The sequence below is a fragment of the Thamnophis sirtalis genome, unplaced genomic scaffold, assembly GCF_051295495.1.
Source record: "Thamnophis sirtalis isolate CommonGarterSnake01/CBP01778 unplaced genomic scaffold, rThaSir2_p1.2 scaffold_12, whole genome shotgun sequence".
Classification (NCBI taxonomy): Eukaryota; Metazoa; Chordata; class Lepidosauria; order Squamata; family Natricidae; genus Thamnophis; species Thamnophis sirtalis.
In genome coordinates this window covers 35,594,676-35,614,261 of record NW_028261392.1, presented here as the reverse complement: position 1 = coordinate 35,614,261, position 19,586 = coordinate 35,594,676, and the positions used below count along the sequence as shown (strand labels likewise).

At 38.7% G+C, this 19,586-nt stretch overlaps 1 protein-coding gene across 3 annotated transcripts; it reads right to left on the bottom strand.

The window, feature by feature from the left end:
• Positions 1-4,439: 4,439 nt before the first annotated feature.
• LOC106543455 (inosine-uridine preferring nucleoside hydrolase) lies at positions 4,440-19,100 on the bottom strand. 3 transcript variants are annotated; one of them, XM_087726646.1, is made up of 6 exons: positions 19,057-19,100; positions 12,050-12,240; positions 10,874-11,053; positions 10,219-10,330; positions 7,260-7,396; positions 4,440-4,973 (listed from the first exon to the last, which is right to left on the bottom strand). In XM_087726646.1, the coding sequence occupies exons 2-6, from the start codon at positions 12,227-12,229 to the stop codon at positions 4,653-4,655; spliced, it is 930 nt and encodes a 309-aa protein (XP_087582772.1). In that variant the 5' UTR covers positions 12,230-12,240; positions 19,057-19,100; the 3' UTR covers positions 4,440-4,652. The 3 variants fall into 3 exon arrangements, with proteins under 3 accessions (XP_087582772.1, XP_087582770.1, XP_087582771.1); XM_087726644.1 differs by lacking the exon at positions 19,057-19,100 and adding an exon at positions 15,116-15,367; XM_087726645.1 differs by lacking the exon at positions 19,057-19,100 and adding an exon at positions 14,715-14,759.
• Between the last annotated feature and the right edge of the window lie 486 nt (positions 19,101-19,586).

The following is a 19,586-nucleotide window of genomic DNA, read 5'->3' as shown; positions in this document are numbered from 1 at the left end:
TGTTGGAGCATCCTCAACTTCTGGAGGCAATTTGTTCTGATTAATTATCAGGAAATTTCTTCCAAGTTCTAGGCTGCTTCTCTCCTTGATTAGTTTCCATCCATTGCTTATTGTCCTGTCTTCCAGTACTTTGGAGAATAAGTTTGACTCCCTCTTCTTTGCGGCAGTCCCTGAGATATTGGAACACTACTATCATGTCACTCCTAGTCTATAAGAGACATTGCTCTAGAGCAGTGATGGCGAACCTATGACACACATGTCAGTGCTGACACGCGTAGCCATTTGGGGTGACACGCACAGGATTTCATGCGATTCATCCTCGGCTCCTGCACGGCCACCGAGGATGAAAGAATCTGTGCTGGAGGAACGGGGGGGCGGGACGTGTGATCTCCCCCGCCCACACTCACTTACTGTATCGCCGCCGCCCCTTTCTGAGCGCAGGGGCTGCTGGTAAGGCGTGCGTGCTGTGCGCACACACATCATCAGCGCGGCGAGGGAGGACCCGCAGGAGAGGAGCGCGGGAACAGTGTGCGCCTCTCTCCAGTCAGGCCGGCACAGAGAGTCTACTCCTGGGACTGTCGGTTACGACCGCACCACAGCAGGGAACAGCAGAGTGCCAACGGGAACTGTGAGCGCCATTAGCAGCAACTATTGGGGTGCCATGGACTTGTAATTGCCCACAATAACTGAGATAAGTGAGGGGGAGGTTGTGTTAGCTTGTTAGGCTAGTTAACCCCTAATTGGCTATCTATAATTCTATCTGCTGTCACTGGCCCACTGATGGAGCACCCAAAAAATAAAAAACAAAGGTTAAGTAAAGGGAGTGGTAGTGGCAGTGGCCGACCCTTTCAAGAGACATGGAGCGAGATGTATGGCATTATAGAAAAAAATGGCAGATCATTTTGCGTTCTATGTACTGAAACGGTAGTAAGCAGAACGTGGAATATAAATAGACATTTTGAAACTAATCATTCCCAGCTCTTGGAAAAAAGTGAGGATGAAAGAAGTTACTAAGCAGGTATGTTAAATAATTTGTTTTTGGTTTATTAAATACAATTATATATTGCAATTATACATTTTTGTAGTTTAAACTATAAATTGCGCAAAATTATGTTTTTGTCGAAGTGACACACAATGCGAGTTATGCTCGATTTTTTGCCGATTTTTGACACACCACGCCAAAAAGGTTGCCCATCACTGCTCTAGAGTCTGTATGTTTTCTTTATAAAAAGGGACCCTCTTGAGATAGTGCTTTGGAATTCATAGCAAATAACATTTTATCTTAGTTGCTTCACTAAAAATATCTTTTGAGATGATATCAGATACTAAATGTTGCCATTTGTGACTCTGTAATGATGATGCAATGGTAGTAATGAGTCAGCAGGGTTATTTCACTGTTACCACTTTAAGAGCCTTATAAGGAGCCCGTGTTGGGGCTAATCCCTGTCTCTGTGTGTGCTTCGTGCTGTAAACTGCTGATTGATTGTTTGACTTTTGCCTACAATGTGTATGTATATGCTTTGTAGAGATAAACCACTATTTATTATTTACAAACCTGTGTGAGATATATTTGCTCCTGGATTGTCTCAACTAGTACACTGTACGCACTCTGACATCATATTGCATAGTGAAAGAGCAATTATTTCAAAGGAGTTCTTTGAGCGGATCTTTCACCTTTTCCATTAACATACCTTGATTATCTTGAAAATTATGCCTGAGGTCATAACAACATTCACCTTCACATAATAATAATTCCACAAATAATTACAGCAAGTCTTTACTTCTTGTTGACTGTTTTCTATGGCTAATAATAATAATATCATCACAATTATTAGAGCAAAGGTGCATAAGAAAAGTATTTTCTAACTGAAAATACATGCTATTATACAGTAATGTTGCCATTGTTTTATTAACAGATATTAGTTCTAAAGTAGGATATGCTTCTTACACCAATGGCATTTATTGAAAATACCAATTAGCTCATTGGAAGCAGAAGACAACTGTAATACAAGCAGTTATATGCCAATGTACTGTAGTAAAAATGGCATCCAATTATACATATGGAATCATAAGGATTCTGCTCACTGGAACAGTGAGTGCTGCTGCTCAGAGGCTGGAGACTTGTGTATTGAGAACAAAGCACTTTTACTTTCACAGCTTGTTTATAGAGAGTGATAAGAACCAAAGGACGAATTGTTTACAGGGGTGTCCTTTTGAACTATATCTCTAACCAGAGAAAGTGAAAAGAAGATTTTACTGTCAATTTATGTTTAATCTTGTAAAAATCCTTCAAGCCAGAGCAGCAGTATTTGTCAGCTGGAAATTATGGCACAACTTCAATAGCAGAAAGAAAGAAGCTTTAAGTTTGCAAAAGATAATGTTTGAAATTCAGAAATTATCAAACACATTTGAGAGGATGGAGAAAAAGTTGGAAAATCTAGAGCATCTAACAGTAAAATATGATGAAGAAGTTGGAGATGTTTATCAAGTGGAAAAAGTGGAGGTTAGCGTCCTAAAAACCAAAGAGAAAAATGACCACAAAGAAATCAAATCTGCTGATATCTATGGTGATTGGTTTGTGTCTGGAAATGGAAAGAGTGAAATACAGAAAGAGGAATTAAATGGAGGGGAACTCTACCCCAAATGGCAGGGATACAGAAGAAAAAAAACCCAAAACATTTATGGATTTAAAGAGAGAAATTTTATTAGCAACATCATTGATAACACCACTGACAATTAAATATAAGCTGATCAAGGAAACAGAAGAAGGGCATCGAAATTACATGAGATACTCAATAAGCAATGAGTTGCAAAGAGGAGTCCATATAAATTTGATTAAGGAGATGATTAGAGGACTGATACCACAAATGGCAGAAGACATGAGAGTGTTTTGCTACTGGAAAGATACAGGTTGATAGATGAAAGTGTATTATCTAAAACTAGTGAAATTTAGTGACAATAGATATGGTTAAATAAACAACTGATAATGATAATAATGTATACATATGTATTGGTATGACAAGTAGTAATTGAATATGAATATTGAATGGTACCTATGAAAGGAAGATTAGAAATTATTTGGTTATATATAAAGGTTAATAAAAAAGAATTAAGTTGAATTTAGCTAATTTTGATTATTGGTGGGGAATGCTATGATAATGGGTAGAGTTAAATGAAGGAGGGATAATGATAACAATGTATATTGATAATGAATATATATATATACATATATATACACATACACACACACACACACACACACACACATATATATATGTGTGTGTGTGTGTGTGTGTTGTATTTGTGCTGATAAATAAATAATGGGAGACTTTATATATCTATCCATCTATACACACATACAGATACACACACACAACATAAGGAAATTGTAAACAGTGATTTGGAAAGAGGATTAGAAATATTTTACTAAATATTATTGATGTTCATTCATAATAGGCAAGGATATAGTGTTATTGGACAATATTAGAAATAACAAATGAAATGCCAGTATGTGGTCAGGTTTTAAATCCTGGTACATTTTATGATGAAGGATGTTTAAACAATTATAGTCAAATGAAAATGGAGGTATGTTGATGGTAATTTGTATAAAAATATCTGATTTAAAATACTTGAGTTAATACGAATTTTTTGACAGTGGAAGAGGCGCACAAAAGCTTTTTGTAACCAACTGGTACACTTTCTACAGTATGTAAAGAAGGAGGATTCTTTGTGTTGTGTTTGTTTTGAAAATTTAAAATAAAAAAACTTTTAATAAAAAAAGAAACAAATAACATAAACCAGTGTTTTTCAACCTTTTTTGTGCAAAGGCACACTTTTTTCATGAAAAAAATCACGAGGCACACCACCATTAGAAAATGTTAAAAAATTTTAACTCTGTGCCTATATTGACTATATATAAAGTAATTTTCCCACGGCACACCTTACACTATGTCACGGCACACTAGTGTGCCACGGCACAGTGGTTGAAAAACACTGACATAAACAACATCTCGTAGTGCCACAGAGGAGGAGGAAGATAAACATCATGTTGGAGACTTTATTTTATTTATTTAAATTTATACCGTTTGCTCAAAGGGTCCCTTCATGAATATTTCCTAGGGATGCATAACTCTTATCATCCTGAAAAGTTTGTCACTATAGATGACTCAGTGAAAAGGATTCAATCAATTGTAGTGCAAAGGAAGAGGGGAAAAAGTCTGTCTATCTATCTATCTATCTATCTATCTATCTATCTATCTATCTATATCTATCAATATCAATATCAATATCAATATCTATCTATATCTATCTATATCTATATATCTATATCTATATCTATATCTATATCTATATCTATATCTATATCTATATCTATATCTATATCTATATCTATATCTATCTATCTATCTATCTATCTATCTATCTATCTATCTATCTATCTATCTATCTATATATATATATATATATATATATATATATATCTTTCATGCTGGCAGAAATATTAAAAGATTATTTTATTCTTCAGAACAATTAGAAAGGAATTCAAATAGAACCGTTCGCATGGGGAGCTATTATAGTGCTTCCGGCAAATCTTGGTTTACCCAGCAACAGTAACAACATAAATATTTGGAAGAGAACCTCACAAGCCCATTTTATTTCAAAGCATCCATCATAAGAGCCTGGAATTTGCCTAAATCACAGTTTTTCATTACAAATGCTTTGTGTTCCTTTTTCAGATGGTCACACCAATCCATTACCATCATTCCTCTAGTTAGAGAGCCACTGAGCTCAACACTTACGCCAATTATTGTGACTTCCGTGACAAAGTTTTCATCAATGGCAGCAGCCATAGCATAAGAGTCGCAAGAAACAAAGCCCAAGTGAGGTTTTGCGACTTTTAAAGAATGAGCAAAGATTTTCTTCATGAACCTGGCTTTCTCGGTATTCTGATTTACCCATTCATGGTAGAATTCCTAGGAAGGAAAAAAAAATGTTGAACATTAAAAACCAGCCAAAGAGGGAATTATCGGGGGTGGGGGAGAGATCAATGGGCAATCAGCCTGGGGGAGTCCCATCTATCTTGCTAGAAGCCAAAAGAAGCAGACCCAATAACGTTACGTTGCCGGAACCAGTGGCCTTGGAATTCCTGCCCACGTTTTGTTTCGGAGACTTTAAGGAAGACCTAAGTCATCCATGTTGCCCTGTAAGCCTCCCAAACAGGAAAAATAAGTTTACTATGATACAGAGCATAAATCTAATGAAAGATTACCTGCTAATTTATTAATTATTATTTATTATTAAAATAATAAAATGTTTTGCCTTAGAAGTTTTATTTTTAAAAAAAGATACCCTTTGCAGTTAATACAAAATTGTTTCTAAGGTGTATGGGTATCTGTACATGTGCATTAAAAATATTTTGTGGGATCCAATAAGGATAGAAGTATTTTACTGTCTTGTTAAATTTTCACTGAACCAATCCCAAGCATCATTTTGGTGAGAATGAATTCTGAAGAACCAGAACCAGGAAAGAAAAAGCTATTAACTAAGATAAGACTACTTTAGCATTCTGTAGGGAAACTAGTTGACCCAAACCCCCTAACTGGATCAAACACAGAGATATACAAGCCACCAGCAGATTTTTCAATTACTGTAACTGGCTATGCATCTTTTTTTAACAACCCCATAAATCCCTTATGGGGTGGGAGTCTGGGCAACTGAACGAAGCTAGCCGAGTGTTTTAATAGCTGGATACCCTTCCTGTCGCCAATTCGGAGTTTTGTTCAGCAGATATATTCTCAGTGTGCCCAGAGAGAGAAATCTCTGGCTCTACCTAGGATCAAAGCCCCCTGATTGTGAGGCAAGAGCTCCACTTCTAGGCCACCCCACCACTCCAACTGGCTATGCTTCTGTGTGGTGCTTAATATCTCAGCCCCATCAATTTATACTGTATCTTTCTTGAATTCCCTACCAATACTCCACCACTAAACTGAACATATTAAATGGATGGATACAGACAATAAATGCAGCATAAATGGTGTAGTCTTTAGGATGTAAGATTGAATTGGAAAGATCTGAGACTCTTTCAAATTTCAGAAACTTATTGGAAAACTTTAAAACAGTCACTGTCTCTCAAACTATGATGTCTCACAAGGCTGCCGTGAGAGCCAGAGAAAATATGTGCATTGCTTTAAATTCTTGAAGAGCAAACAGGAATTTGTGATAAGAAACTCCTAAAAGCCTTAGTAAAGACTTGGGGGTGGGGGAAACAAAGCCCTATTATTCCAAACGAGAGAAGAAGATAGTTATATGCACTGATATCAAGTGGGTATGCTTTTACAACAGATTTCTTTTTTCTGATAAATAATATGTGACAACAAATGTTTTCAATTCATTGTTTTATAATTTTAATTATATTTTTATGGAAGCCAACCAGAGTTGATGAAATTGAACAAAATACAAATAATGTACCCTAAGTATTTTCTATAGCTATAAATCATCAGCTAGTTTCATATTTCTAATATGAATTTCCTAATATTCTGTACATTTGTACTGCGATTTAAAAGCGGGAGAACAGCTGATCACAATAAAATAATTTTAAATGGGCGAATGTTAGGCTGTGGTGAATGTTGAAGATATTAGCCTAGAAGTCTTCAATATGTTTCCTTGATGCATTTGAAAGAACAAGAAGTCTTTGACTTATGACCATTCATTCAGTGGTCATGTGAAAAAAAAAGGCACTTGGCAATCTGCCTGCCCTTAAGACCAACTGCTTATTTCCTCCTTATCATCCTGCTTTGGGCCTGCTTTCCCACCCTATTGGGTCTGAAACCCTCCGTCCCATTCCCGGCACAGATTGATCCAGGGGTGAAATTCGACCGGTTCTACCAGGTTCGGCCAAACCAGTAGTGCTGGCGGTGGGAGGCTCCACCCACCCACCCAGATGTCATTGTGTCCTATTTTTGAAGCTCTGCGCATGCACGGAAGATCCTGCTAACACACTCACATTTGCGAACTGGTAGCAAAGGTAAATTGATTTCACCCCTGGATTGGTCACTTACCTTTTTTGGTAGATTTTTGGGAATCAGCTGCTCCTCTGCATGACCTTCCTACACAGCGGAGGCAGCACAGCGCCATTCCAGAAGCGAATAGAGTGAGCCTATGCAACCTAGTTTAATTAACCTATCTACCCAGCATGAAACCCCATTGAATTCAGTGAAACTAATTCCCAGTATAGACAAAAGAGTAGAGAACTCTCTTACCCAGGGCAGTGAGCAGGCACAGGTGAACTCCCAGGCTGCAATATACATTGGGCAGGTATACTCATTTAAGACAATGTAAGCAGCTTCAGGATCAGTTGCAAAATTGAATTCTCCACACACTTTAATATTTCCTCTGGCTAAAGGAAACAAAGACAGAGTTTCTTTAGAAGAACCATTTCAATACTGAAGTAGATGAATTGGAATGAATCTATGTATAATCTCATATGTGAACCTCATGCTCATATAAAAACATATTTTATTGACAGTGTGAAATTTCATAGCTACTGTAGCTATAGCTGAATTGCAAAAATCCAGACAGTCATTTAGTTTAAACATTTTATCACATATAAATTTTGTTGCACATAAAATGCAATTCATTCATCTAACTATGCATAAATGTTCCCTTCATTCACTAACATACCTATAACATTTAAGTCACAATCTATAAAATATACCTATAAATATGGAATACATGTAGCTTTATTTGCATTGTGTGAGAAAAGCTTTTTGCAAACATATTTTAAAATGGTAAGATTGATTTCCTTTTCAAACATATGGTCTTCTAATGACAATATTTGAAATGAAATTGCAGAATACATCCAGTTTCTGAAGATCCTTTGTGAAGGAGAGTTCACCTCTTCACACGCAGCTTATATCGGAGGCTGACAAGTTGTACAGTCAGGATGTTCCTCTGTATTTTAGCCTGGGAATCTTTCTTTCATAACATATAGACAAACTTAACCATAGTTTCAATTAGGAAACTGTGACCATCCTAGATCAAGTCAAGTCTCAAAACATCAGGGAATTTCTAGAAGCCTGGCACTTTGACATATTAGCCATCATTAGACACGTAAGACATAAACAATATCTACAGACCACGCAAAAGAGACAAACAACAACCCAAAAGGGGACAAAAAACCTAAGCACCCCTCTACCAGCAATCAACACCCAGATGAGCAGAAATTAATTCCAAAATTAACATCACACCAATTTATTTAGCATATGGCACGTGTTAGCCAGGGATCACCGAAGCAGCTGGCTGCCTCTGTGAAAGGATTTTTGGGGGGCAGTGTTATCTTACTTGTGGGATGCCTGAATGCCATAGGCAATTGTGGGAGGTTCATTTACTGTCCCTATGTGGTTTATTCATTCACAGGAATCAAACCACCAAGCTGCCGATCTCAGCGGAGTGCAATCTCAGTGTCTTACCTTGTGAGCCACCGCAGCCCCCATCAAACTAATAATCAAGGAGTAAGCATTACCCCAATCAAGGAACTGCCAAGCAAACTAGCAATAAATAGCCCAACCAAAGAACCTCCAAGACCACTCTCACCAACACTGACAGGGCAAGCCTGTCAGTATTAGCATTGATGATGTTACTAGTTTGGGTAATAAAATGTCTTCAAGAAAATATCCAAGCTCAGAGAGCATGAAGGTCCCTCATTTCAATCCTGAGCTACAAATAATATTCTCCTTTATTGGACTCTTTCTTTGTATTTTAACTCACTGATTCTGGTATAAGCAATATAGAATCAATCCATACCATGTTCTGTTGAGTTCAATTTAAATACTTGAAGATCAACTTCAGGTATTTTCTCTAAACATACTTAAGTCATTTGTCTGTTCTTATAAGACTTGGTTTCCAGATTCTTAGCAACTTAGAAGCCTGAGTAGCCTTCTCTGAACTTTGCCTGACTTGTCAATGTCTTTTTTTAAAAACTGTGATGCCCAGAACAGGGCATAGTTCTCCAAATAGGGTTTGGCTGGCAGAATGGAATGATAACTTTGCATGGTCTGAACTCTATGCTCCTGTTCATGCACCCAAGATAGTGTATGCCTTTTCAGCAACTGCAACACACTGTTAGTTTATATTTCTCAACATTCATTTTCACCCTATTCATTTCAATTTGCAAACCTATCTAGCCCTTTTTGAATTGTTTTTCATCTAACGTTATTAAACTTTTCCAGCTTTGTAGAGAGAGAGCCAAGGTGGCGCAGTGGTTAAATGCAGCACTGCAGGCTACTGCTAGATCAGCAGTTCAGCGGTTCAAATCTCACCGGCTCAGGGTTGACTCAGCCTTCCATCCTTCTGAGGTGGGTAAAATGAGGACCCAGATTGTTGGGGGCAATATGCTGTCTCTCTGTAAACCGCTTAGAGAGGCCTGAAAGGCCTATGAAGCGGTATATAAGTCTACTGCTATTGCTATTGCTATTATTGTACAATTTGGTAAGAGTCCCCTCAACTCCCTCATCAAATTCATAGATTAAAAATGTTAAACAGCAGCACCCAAAACAAATTTTTATGGCATTCCATTCAATACTTCCCTCCTGGCTGAACTGGAGCCATTGATGAACATTCTTTAAGTACAGTCATTATACAGTGTCCATTAAATAGTAGCACCTTCTAGCCATGTTTTACTATTTCATGAAGGAAAATATCACAAGGTAAGTTGTCAAAAGCTTTGCTGAGGTCCAGATACACTATGGCCAGAAGTGGGTTCCTACCGGTTCAGCTCGGTTCAGTCAAACCGGCAGTGGTATGCTGGCCTGGGTTGCAGAACTGGCAGTGACCGAGGCTGGCCATGCCCCCGAACCGGTTCCTTGGTTACCGCCATCACCGCTGCCATCTTTTTTTAGATTTCCCCCCAAAAAATTCCGCTGAACTGTACTTGAGCGCATAGCGTACATTCAGCACACGAGCCGCACACACGAGTTAAGCGGCAGTAAAACTGCTGAAAACCACCCCTGAGTTAAAATATTTAGGATACGCATGCATACACTTGGTAGAAATAGATTTGAATTAAAGCAGTCAGGCTTTATCTAAGCAGCCAGAATTAGGTAGTATAATTAGATTTTTTCCCCATAAAAAATGAACAAACAGGTTAAAATTAATTTTAAGCATGCATCTGCCAAATTAGCAGCATAAACACGTCAAATAGGTCCTCTTGAGTTCACTTACATTCAGTATTTCCTCCCATGATGAACAAATTTTTAAGTTTCTTGGGAAGTGATGGGTCCATTTTCACTGCTAATGCTATATTCGTCAGTGGACCAAGAGCAACCAGAGATACCTAAAGATACATTTATTTATTGAATATTATTAAAACACATAACTGTAACACTATATTAATTTTTCTCAGTTGATTAGGCTTCACTTCTTCAGATCAAACTGTTGTGATCGTATTTTTTGGTCCACTTGGAAATAGTATAATCAGTAAATCTTGACCTGAAAGTCAAAAAATATTTTGCTGTACTCATAAGGAATGTACTGTAACTTTATTTGGTACAGCCTAGTTTTGTCCTTGTTCTGATGCCTCTGTTTCTTCTTTCTAGGTTCCTTGTGTTAACAGTAGGGCTACCTTAACTTCCATATCTATCCATCCAAAGTTTCTGAGCGCCAGGCAGCATGCAAGTAATACCTGGGCTGCAAATTCTAGAGAACCACAAGTTGTGAAAACAAAGAGATACAGGAAAAAAATTGTTTTTCATATACTGGCTATGTAGATTAAAAATGTTGTGCTGGAATTCAGACCCTGGGGAGCATTGAAGATGAAGCAAGACTTTGTTCTAGTCCAAATTTATGATAAATATTTATGATTCCTGTACCATCTCACCTGACCTGGCCGCCCATTGATTATTCTTAATATTGCAGTCACAGCATTTTCCTTCTGCAGAAGTTCTGTTCCTGGGGCATTAGGATCAGGAGCATCGCCCAATCCATCTTCACCATGGAACTGTGCCCCTATAATAGGTCCACCAAGTAGAGGAGCAGCAGCTCCAGGATAAACTGGAATCTATATGTGAAAAGATGCCAATATAATATGAATTTTAAAGAACTATTGATCTGCCTAACATTAAATAACAATGTCAAATAATTGAATTGCTCTACAAATCCAGCCACCCACTTTTTTATTTCAAACATATTTTATCGCATTTAAAAACATTTGTCACATATATGTGTGTGTGTGTGTGTGTATGTGTGTATGTGTGTATGTGTGTATGTGTGTATGTGTGTATGTATATGTATATGTATATGTATATGTATATGTATATGTATATGTATATGTATATGTATATGTATATGTATATGTATATGTATATGTATATGTATATGTGTATAACATGTGAGTGCTCTGTCTCTCTGGGCTCCTACACTTCCCTTCCTCTTTTGGACCATCCCCTTCTTCTGAAGGGAAAACATCTTCTTTCATTTGGCTGCTATATTCTGTTTGCTGGTGACTGAAGAGGCTCAAAACATACATCTTCTCCATTCTCCTTCCATCATCTCCCAGACCTGTGTCAAGGTGTAGCCTTTTTTTGCAAACTCTGCCATGCTATTGCTTGGGAGAAGGTCAAATGCGAGTGAAAGAAAGCAGCACAAGTGCCTGTATTATTGCTAAGTAGTAATTGTGTTCTTCCTCAATCTGGAAAACCCTATATGGATTGGTAGGAAACCAAGCAAATAAATACATTAAAGTTTCCACTTCAGACCAAAACTATGAACACACAGTAATCAATCATAGTGGTAACAGTTCCTACTGCAAACCATGAAGTTGATTTAACCCCATCCAAAAAATCATATGTGTAGTTAAAACAGCCACATCAATGTTTTTTAATAAAAGGCAAGCAACTGCTTTTTGAGAATTAGTGGTGTGGCCACACTTCTCTTATGTGTAAAGTGAATCTTACACATAAGCAAATAAGCACCAATCTCACATGCCAAGATCTGATTTTGTGAGTCCCACACACAATGCTATGCCAAATGTGTTGGGTTGTTCAGTTGCAATTACCTCAAGCTTATTACAAACTTGCAGCACACGGAGTACATTTCTTGATGTATTTTCCAACAGGTTGTTCCCATAAGTGCAAGTAATCCCCAGGACTTCTACACTGGGATTTGCAAGAGCCATCATAATTGCTTGAGCATCATCAACACCACAATCAGCATCAATCAACAAAAGTTTCTTCATGTCAGAAATATCTATAGAAATAAAGGAACATCAATAATTTAAAAAACAACCTGTGTATCAGCTGTAACCAGTATTGAAAGGGTACTATGGACAGATAGGAACCAAGTGCTGGATGAACCAGAGCAAGCCCAGACTTGAACAGAATATAACTTTTTTGCAGGCTTGCCTAGAATAACTTTCATAAATGATCCTGATGAATATTGGGTTTGATCAACCCTATGATGTACATTCATATTTTATTTTTAATTAAATATACACACTATTTGAACATACTAGTGCACAGAGAATGCACCAGTATACTGTGGTAGACCGAAACAAGGATATACTGAAATCAGATCAAAATATAACTGATGAAAGTAACAAGAACCAATCCCAAATTCTGACTTAAATCTGCCTAGGAGCAGCTAGACCCCTCCTAAATTGTTTATCATTGAATATCATTTTTAAACAATATTCTGCAATTGGGGCCTTGATGAGCCAAAGGGGTTTGGGTGAATAAATGAAATTGTAGGGTTATGTCATCAGATATGTACGTATATGTCCAGAAGGGTCTCCCAAAGCGAACAGGCCATGATGGATACCCCAGACTAACACTGATCACATCTGCCAACCTGCATTGGACCCCCATGGCAAATTATGGCCTGTTCCTTCCATATGCCAATACAATCTCAAAAACGGCCCTCAATCCCTGGATCTCAGGAAACATGTGGAAGAGGCCAACATCCTGCAGTGGATAGACAATGGCTAAAATGACGATGACAATGATGATGATGATATTATTATTATTATTTATACTTATTGGATAGGAAGAGATTACAAGATAGCAAATAAGTACACTGTGGGGAATGCACATTGAAAGGAATGCTTTGGTATTACCACATGCTTTTAGGAGCTTTTCTGGAACATCCCAACATGCCCCAAAGTGCTGAGGAGATGGTATCTCTGTTTCTTTCTCTCAATATCATTTTTGCACCATGGCAACCAAAACTGAATGCAATACACCACACTTGGAATACTGTATCTATTTTTGGTCGGAACAATAACAGATATTGAGACTCTAGAAAGAATGCAGAGAACAACAACAAAGATAACTAGGGGGATTGGAGGCTAAAACATGTGAAGAACAGTTGCAGGAATTGGATATGTCTAGTTTAATTAAAAGAAGTCTAGGAGTCACATGATAGCAGTGTTCCAATATTTGAGAAGCTCCCACAAAGAAAGCAGGGTCAACTATTCTCCAAAGCACCCAAAGGCAGGTCAAGAAGCAATGGATGAAAACTAATGAAGGAGAGAACCAACCTAGAACTAAGGAGAAATTTCTTGATGATTAGAACAATTGGAATGACTTGTCTCCAGAATTTGTGGGTGCTCCAACACTGCAAGTTTTTAAGATTGGACAACCATTTGCCTGAAATGGAATAGGGTTTTCTGCCTGAGCTGGGGTTTGGACTAGATAGAAGACCTGTAAGGTCCCTTTCAATTCTGTTGTGTTATTCTTTTAGCCTCCTTTCCAGCATTTTGGGGGCTTTTCTTGCCACGGAGTTACCTTACTTCCCTCTATAAGACATGGGGTTTTAAATCACTCCTCTGGAGAATTTCTGCTTTGACCCAGGTGAGTCTGGATCTTTCTGTCTTGCCCCAAACACATGTTCTTAGTCATTGCATATGTGCTTATAAAGACAATGCCTCTGTGTCTGGGAATTCATTATCAAGATAGCTGGAGTGAGTAAAGAGAGTGAAGGAAAATAGATGGAATGGTTACCAGTTCCCTATAATGCAGTGGTTCTCAACCTTCCCAATTCTGTGACCCTTTAATACAGTTTCTCATGTTGTGACCCCCCAACCATAAAATTGGTGTCTCAGTTCCTAAGACCATCGAAAATATGTGTTTTCCGATGGTCTTAGGCGACCCCTGTGAAAGGGTCGTTCGACCCCTAAAGGTGTCCCGACCCACAGGTTGAGAACCACTGCTATAATGCAAGATGGAAAATGTTAGCTTATTACATTTATAATTTGAAAGGAAACAGTTAATGTCCTCATCAGATTTTATAAGCTAACATTTGAAGTAAGTCCAGGTATGAAGCAGGTACTAAAATCCAAGATGCTTTCTCAGTCAATCATTTCCTGCACTGCTCCCCTATCAAAGCTCACTTTTTTTAGTCTTCTGTATTTTAAATTTCAGATATATAATTATTATGTGTGATGGGGCAAAAACCAATCTCTACTAAGGGAATCTTTCCAATATTCCCTTGGTTCCCATGATAGTGAGGATGATTCCGGAGAGGACGCGCCTAACTCAGTGTCCTACATCTTCCTTAGCAGGAGAACTGTCTGCAAGGAGGCCAGTGGGCTCCCTTGGGGGGTTGGTTGGCCACCATAAAAACAGGCTATTGTACTAAATAGCCAGGATCCAATCCACCAGGACATTGCTTATAATTTTATGGGAGATATTTGCATTTTATGACAGCTACCTAGGAAAATGCACCTGTGTGAGTTGTATTAAGAACTGCGAATAGATGTGCTTCCTGAACTGCTTGTGATGTAGTGTTATTCTTGATATCAGAAGATAAAGCAAAATAGAGTTTTAAATGCCCCAGGTCATTTTATGAAACCTTTTGAACTTGGTCCAGTTTATAAGCCACATTATACAAAGCAGTGAGCAGTCTGAGGGAAAGGATTTAACAAGTTAAACTTGGAGCAGCTGGACTGTTTAAGCGCATTTTGCCTTAAAATCCAAGACGAGGAATTTGCTTCCTTAAAAAGAAATAAAGATAAAACATGGATTCGCCTTTCTCACTAACAGACGCTATTAGGGACAGACGAAACTAGGCTAAAAAGCGGGATAAAAAGGCGCTAATGAAAAAACGAGCTAGCGGACGAGCGAACCTGCCGAAGCGACGACAGCAAAGACCGAGCTCGAATCTATTCCTTCCGGCAGGGCGGGACTGAACAGAGAACGAGCGCTCGGAATCGGCCAATCACAAGCTGCCCAACTGCATTCTTTTGGAGTAAATTCCCGTCGTCGTTATGGCAGCCGCCTCCCGAGCGTTGCAGGCCTAGACCCTTCTCGAGAGACAGTCCGGTAGGGAGGGTGCCTTAATGGAGAACTGGATGCTAGCAAGACGAGATGATAGCTGGGCCTCGAGGCGGCTGAGCCACGAGCCCTTGGAAACTAGACCAGCAGATACGTACCAAGATATTTTTAGCCGTGAAAATCCGCCCGGCAGTTGCCTGCCTGCCTGCGGTGTAGCCCTAAGGCAGTGGTCTCCAACCTTGGCAACTTTAAGTCTTGTGGACTTCAACTCCCAGAGATCCTCAGCCAGCAAAGCTGGGAGTTAAAAGTCCACAAGTCTTAAAGTTGCCAAGGTTGGAGACCACTGCCCTAAAGTGCAATTTCTTCAAGGATAATCGGCTCAGCATCGAACGCTTTAATATCTTCGTTGTGGCTTTGCCAGACCTGGTTTCGGGGAAATAACGGACCAAGAATCGCTTCTCCAAGAAGAGGCGCTTGTGGGTTTGTGAAAGAGCCGGCTGAAGGTGGAAGAGCTTTATTGAAACCGGAATCCTACTAATCTTCTGGCACAAAATCAGACTATCCAAACCATCCATTCAGATGCTTCCAGTGCTCTCCAGATTCGAGTGTTATACCATCCGCAGCTCCTCTCCTGCCCGTGTGAGGCCAAAGAGATCGTTCATGTTCTATGGCACTAGCCTATAAAGGCTTCCAGTTAGAAACTGCCACATCTCTCTTAAATCATCAGTCTGGCAGCATCGTTTCAAGCTAAAAAGAATTAAGGGGCAGAAGCTTTCATAATATGTAGTTCGTTTATCAGATGCCTGGAGTGGGTCAATTGGTGTAGAACTTGAAAAGGTTGGATATGCAGCTGCATGTTACTTGTGAGACAGATTTGGAGAACATCAATTAGCAATTGTAATGTATCAAACACCTATTTGTTGGAAACTTCTAAGATAACTTGAAAACTTTTTGAGATGTCAGTTTGGTGGACTCACTCTATGGTGCTGGCAGAGTTTTGTCGTAAAAAGACAACTATGAAATCTATAATGAAATATCCTGGGAAATTAAAGGGCTCTGCTATTCTTTGCATTGTGCTGAGAACTGATGTCAAACTTGTGTCTGTTGATTCTTTTGCAAAACATTTGACTTTCTCTAAAGTAGAATGCAGAGGAACAATGCTGGCAGATAACACCATTGGAAGAGGAGCATGAGAACGGGACTTATTTTAATTTTGTGTTACAAACTGTGGAAGCCTGTGAGGTGGCTGTTAGCTACTTTGCTCCCTTTCCTGTATATATACTATCTGGGTTTGTTGAAATGTCTAGTTATTATGTTAACCTCATTGTTCTTGTCACTTGTGTTAATCAGTCTCAAGGTGATCGTATGCAAATATGGCATTGTGTATGGAAGAATGCCATCTGCGGATTGAGAAAAGGCACCGTCCTTGTCATTAAGGTTGTAGCTTCGGTGGCGAGAGCTGTAGGTGACAATCAGTGAAGTTCTAGTTCTGTAGTCTTCTAGGAATTGATCTGGCTCTTTTGTCTATTGGTTAAGTGGGTAGTTTGGACTCCTGAATGCCTGGCTTAATTCTGTGAGTTAAGCATATCTGTCACAGAACAAATTCAATTGTGATGTGGAGTTTGGCAAAAGGTAGGCTTGGAGAGTTTAAGAGAGCTTTTAACACTACAATTGCTAATTGATGAAGTAATAATATGTTTCACATGTAACCACCCTTTCTTCCCTCAATTGTACTTGTTTTTAAATTTTACTTCAATTTAACTATAACATGCATCTGATGAAATAACCTCATAAAAGTGTATATCTTTCAGCTTGTTAATTAGAAAAGTTGCTATTGGATTTCTTCCAATATTGGCTGTGATAGATTAACCTGGCCCTCTTAATGTCTAGAAAATGAGACGCTTGTTTCAGAATCCAGGAATGCTGTACAAGTCTCATCCGGTGATCAACATCCAGAAAGAATTAAGCGGTAAAATTATATGTTATTGTCTTTCTATGTTAAGCAATTGTATACGTACATTTTGTAAATAGCTGTTACTGTTTTGACTCTTTTTTATATGCAGATCAGTTCTAATACTTGTAAGTTAATTACAAGTTAAAGAAAACTTCAGGAAGAATGGTCCTCCATATGATAAGTACTAGTTTAATAATGCTTTTCTTACCAATTCTCAGGATTGTGCTTTTCAGCCTTCCATTCAGTTACATTTCATGAGGCACTCTATCAAAGAACGTGGATACCACCATAATATGCATAAAAGCCACTTTTTCTGAAGTCACTCTAGTAATAAAGATTCATCCTAAATAGAAATTTGCTGACACTTTCATGTCAGATGTGGATTTAAAAAAAAAATGCCTTCAGGGCTATTTTATCATTCTAAACCTTTTTTTTCCATTTCTTGCTCCAAAATAAGAGAATGTAAATCAACTGAGCAGAGTAGGGAGCTATAAAATACTAATGGGACCTTATGATTATGAACTTTTAAAAAAAAACGCGAACAATCAGGCATGATCAAATTACTTGTGAAGAAAAAGCAGTAAAACATTGGCTTTGTGCAGTTGTGTTGTCTGTTTCTTCTGTCCCGAATTCCACACACTGCAATGGGAATGTCAAACCAGTGTGTCGTCTCCCCCCCCCCCCAATCCAGCAACATCCAAAAAGGCTAAAGGGTAATTTTACAAGGCCAACAATTTCAGGATGCATTATCGTAGAGGCTATTTGTGTTTCAATAGCTTTGCCAACAGCTAATGATAAAAGTGCTGGAGTTTGTGATTTAATAGTACAGACAGAGTTTGTTTTTGCTACAATCCATATTCTGTGAAGTTAGGTCAACAGGATTTTTTTCCGATGACCCACCATAGTCTTCCTTTGTTCTGTTGAGCTTGTTTCACTCGTAGCTGGTTGTTATAAACATTATCCATTTCTTTTCACAAATAGTTGAAACTACAATAGTGGTGGGTTCCGGATCCCGTTGCAACCGGTACAGTTGCAACTGGGCCCGGCATCCACCACATGAACGTGCGCAACGCACATGCACGCAGCACGTGCATGCGTCCTTACCTTTTGTGACGCCTCCGTGAACCTCTGCGACGCTCCAGCTGCTCGGCAGAGTGTCACTCAGGCGCTGTGCACGTATGCAGAAGCGCCGAAGAGCTCAAATACAGGTAAGGAGCTCAGGCAGGCGGGCAGGCCCTCCAGAGCACTGTACCGGAATGGTACCCGGTGCTCCAGGCAGACACTGATATGCATGTACCGGTGTGTACCAGCGCCTGCAACCCACCACTGAATTACAAAATCTGTTGTACCATTCTGTTTCTGTTGTAAAATTCTTTTCTTTTTGGAACACTCCTCCCCGCTCCTCCCCAAGTTTAGATTGGCCTTGATTCTGGATATCAACCCTGCTGGCATTTCATAACATTTCGAACACATGCATAGGGGTTGAACTACTAGTTGGAGTCCATGTAGTTATCAATTTGTAGCAAATTGGCTTTACCTCAATTGTCATTTTGCATGTAGTTTGATTTTACATTATTTTTGTTTTGAATTTAAAACTTGTTAGCTCCCAAGTCACTGTGGTGAGATGGATGACTGTATAAATAAGTGAATAAATTTTAGTTTGTTGGTCACCAGGACCAGAGATTTAGTCTTCTGAGCTTTTGGACTCATACTGGAGCCCATCCTCATGAAAGCTTGGAAGACTAAACCTCTGGTCCTGGTGACTGACCCAGATTGGATCCTGCAACATTATCCTGGAACATGTATATTTGCCTTCATGAAAAATATTTTTGTCCTTACCTGTTCAGCTCTCAAGTTCCCTCAGTCTGAATACTTGCTACTTTTCAACGCTGTGGAACTTAACCGGATTTTGTTAATAATTACCCAGTGTATTGTTAGAATATTAACAATGTATATTTACAATATATTGAATAAAAGAAATTGGAAAAGCAGCAATTTAAATCAATATTCTTAGAGCCAAAATTATGTGGCAGATAATGGAATTGAATTTCCCAACTTTATATTTCACTGAAATATAATAAAAATCACCACTTATTTCATTCTTTGATAAAGTGACTAAATTAGTAGATCAGCAAAATGCTATGGACATAGTATACTTATATTTCAGTAAGACATTTCACAAAGTAGACCACAATCTACTTCTTGGTAAGCTAGAAAAATGTGGAATAGACAACATCACCACCAGATGGATTTGTAGTGGGCTGACAAACCATACTCAACAAGTAGTCCATCCACATGGAGGGAAGTAAGTGGTGGGTACCCCAAGGTTCCATCTTAGACCCAGTACCCTTCAGTATCTTCATAAATGA

Coding starts and splice junctions, on each gene's coding strand:
- LOC106543455 (XM_087726646.1), bottom strand. CDS start 12,229: ATGAAGAAACTTTTGTTGATTGATGCTGATTGTGGTGTTGATGATGCT. Junction 10,331..10,873: donor TCAATGGGCGGCCAGGTCAG/GTGAGATGGTAC, acceptor ATGTATCTTTAG/GTATCTCTGGTTGCTCTTGG. Junction 7,397..10,218: donor CATGGGAGGAAATACTGAAT/GTAAGTGAACTC, acceptor TGTTTCCTTTAG/CCAGAGGAAATATTAAAGTG.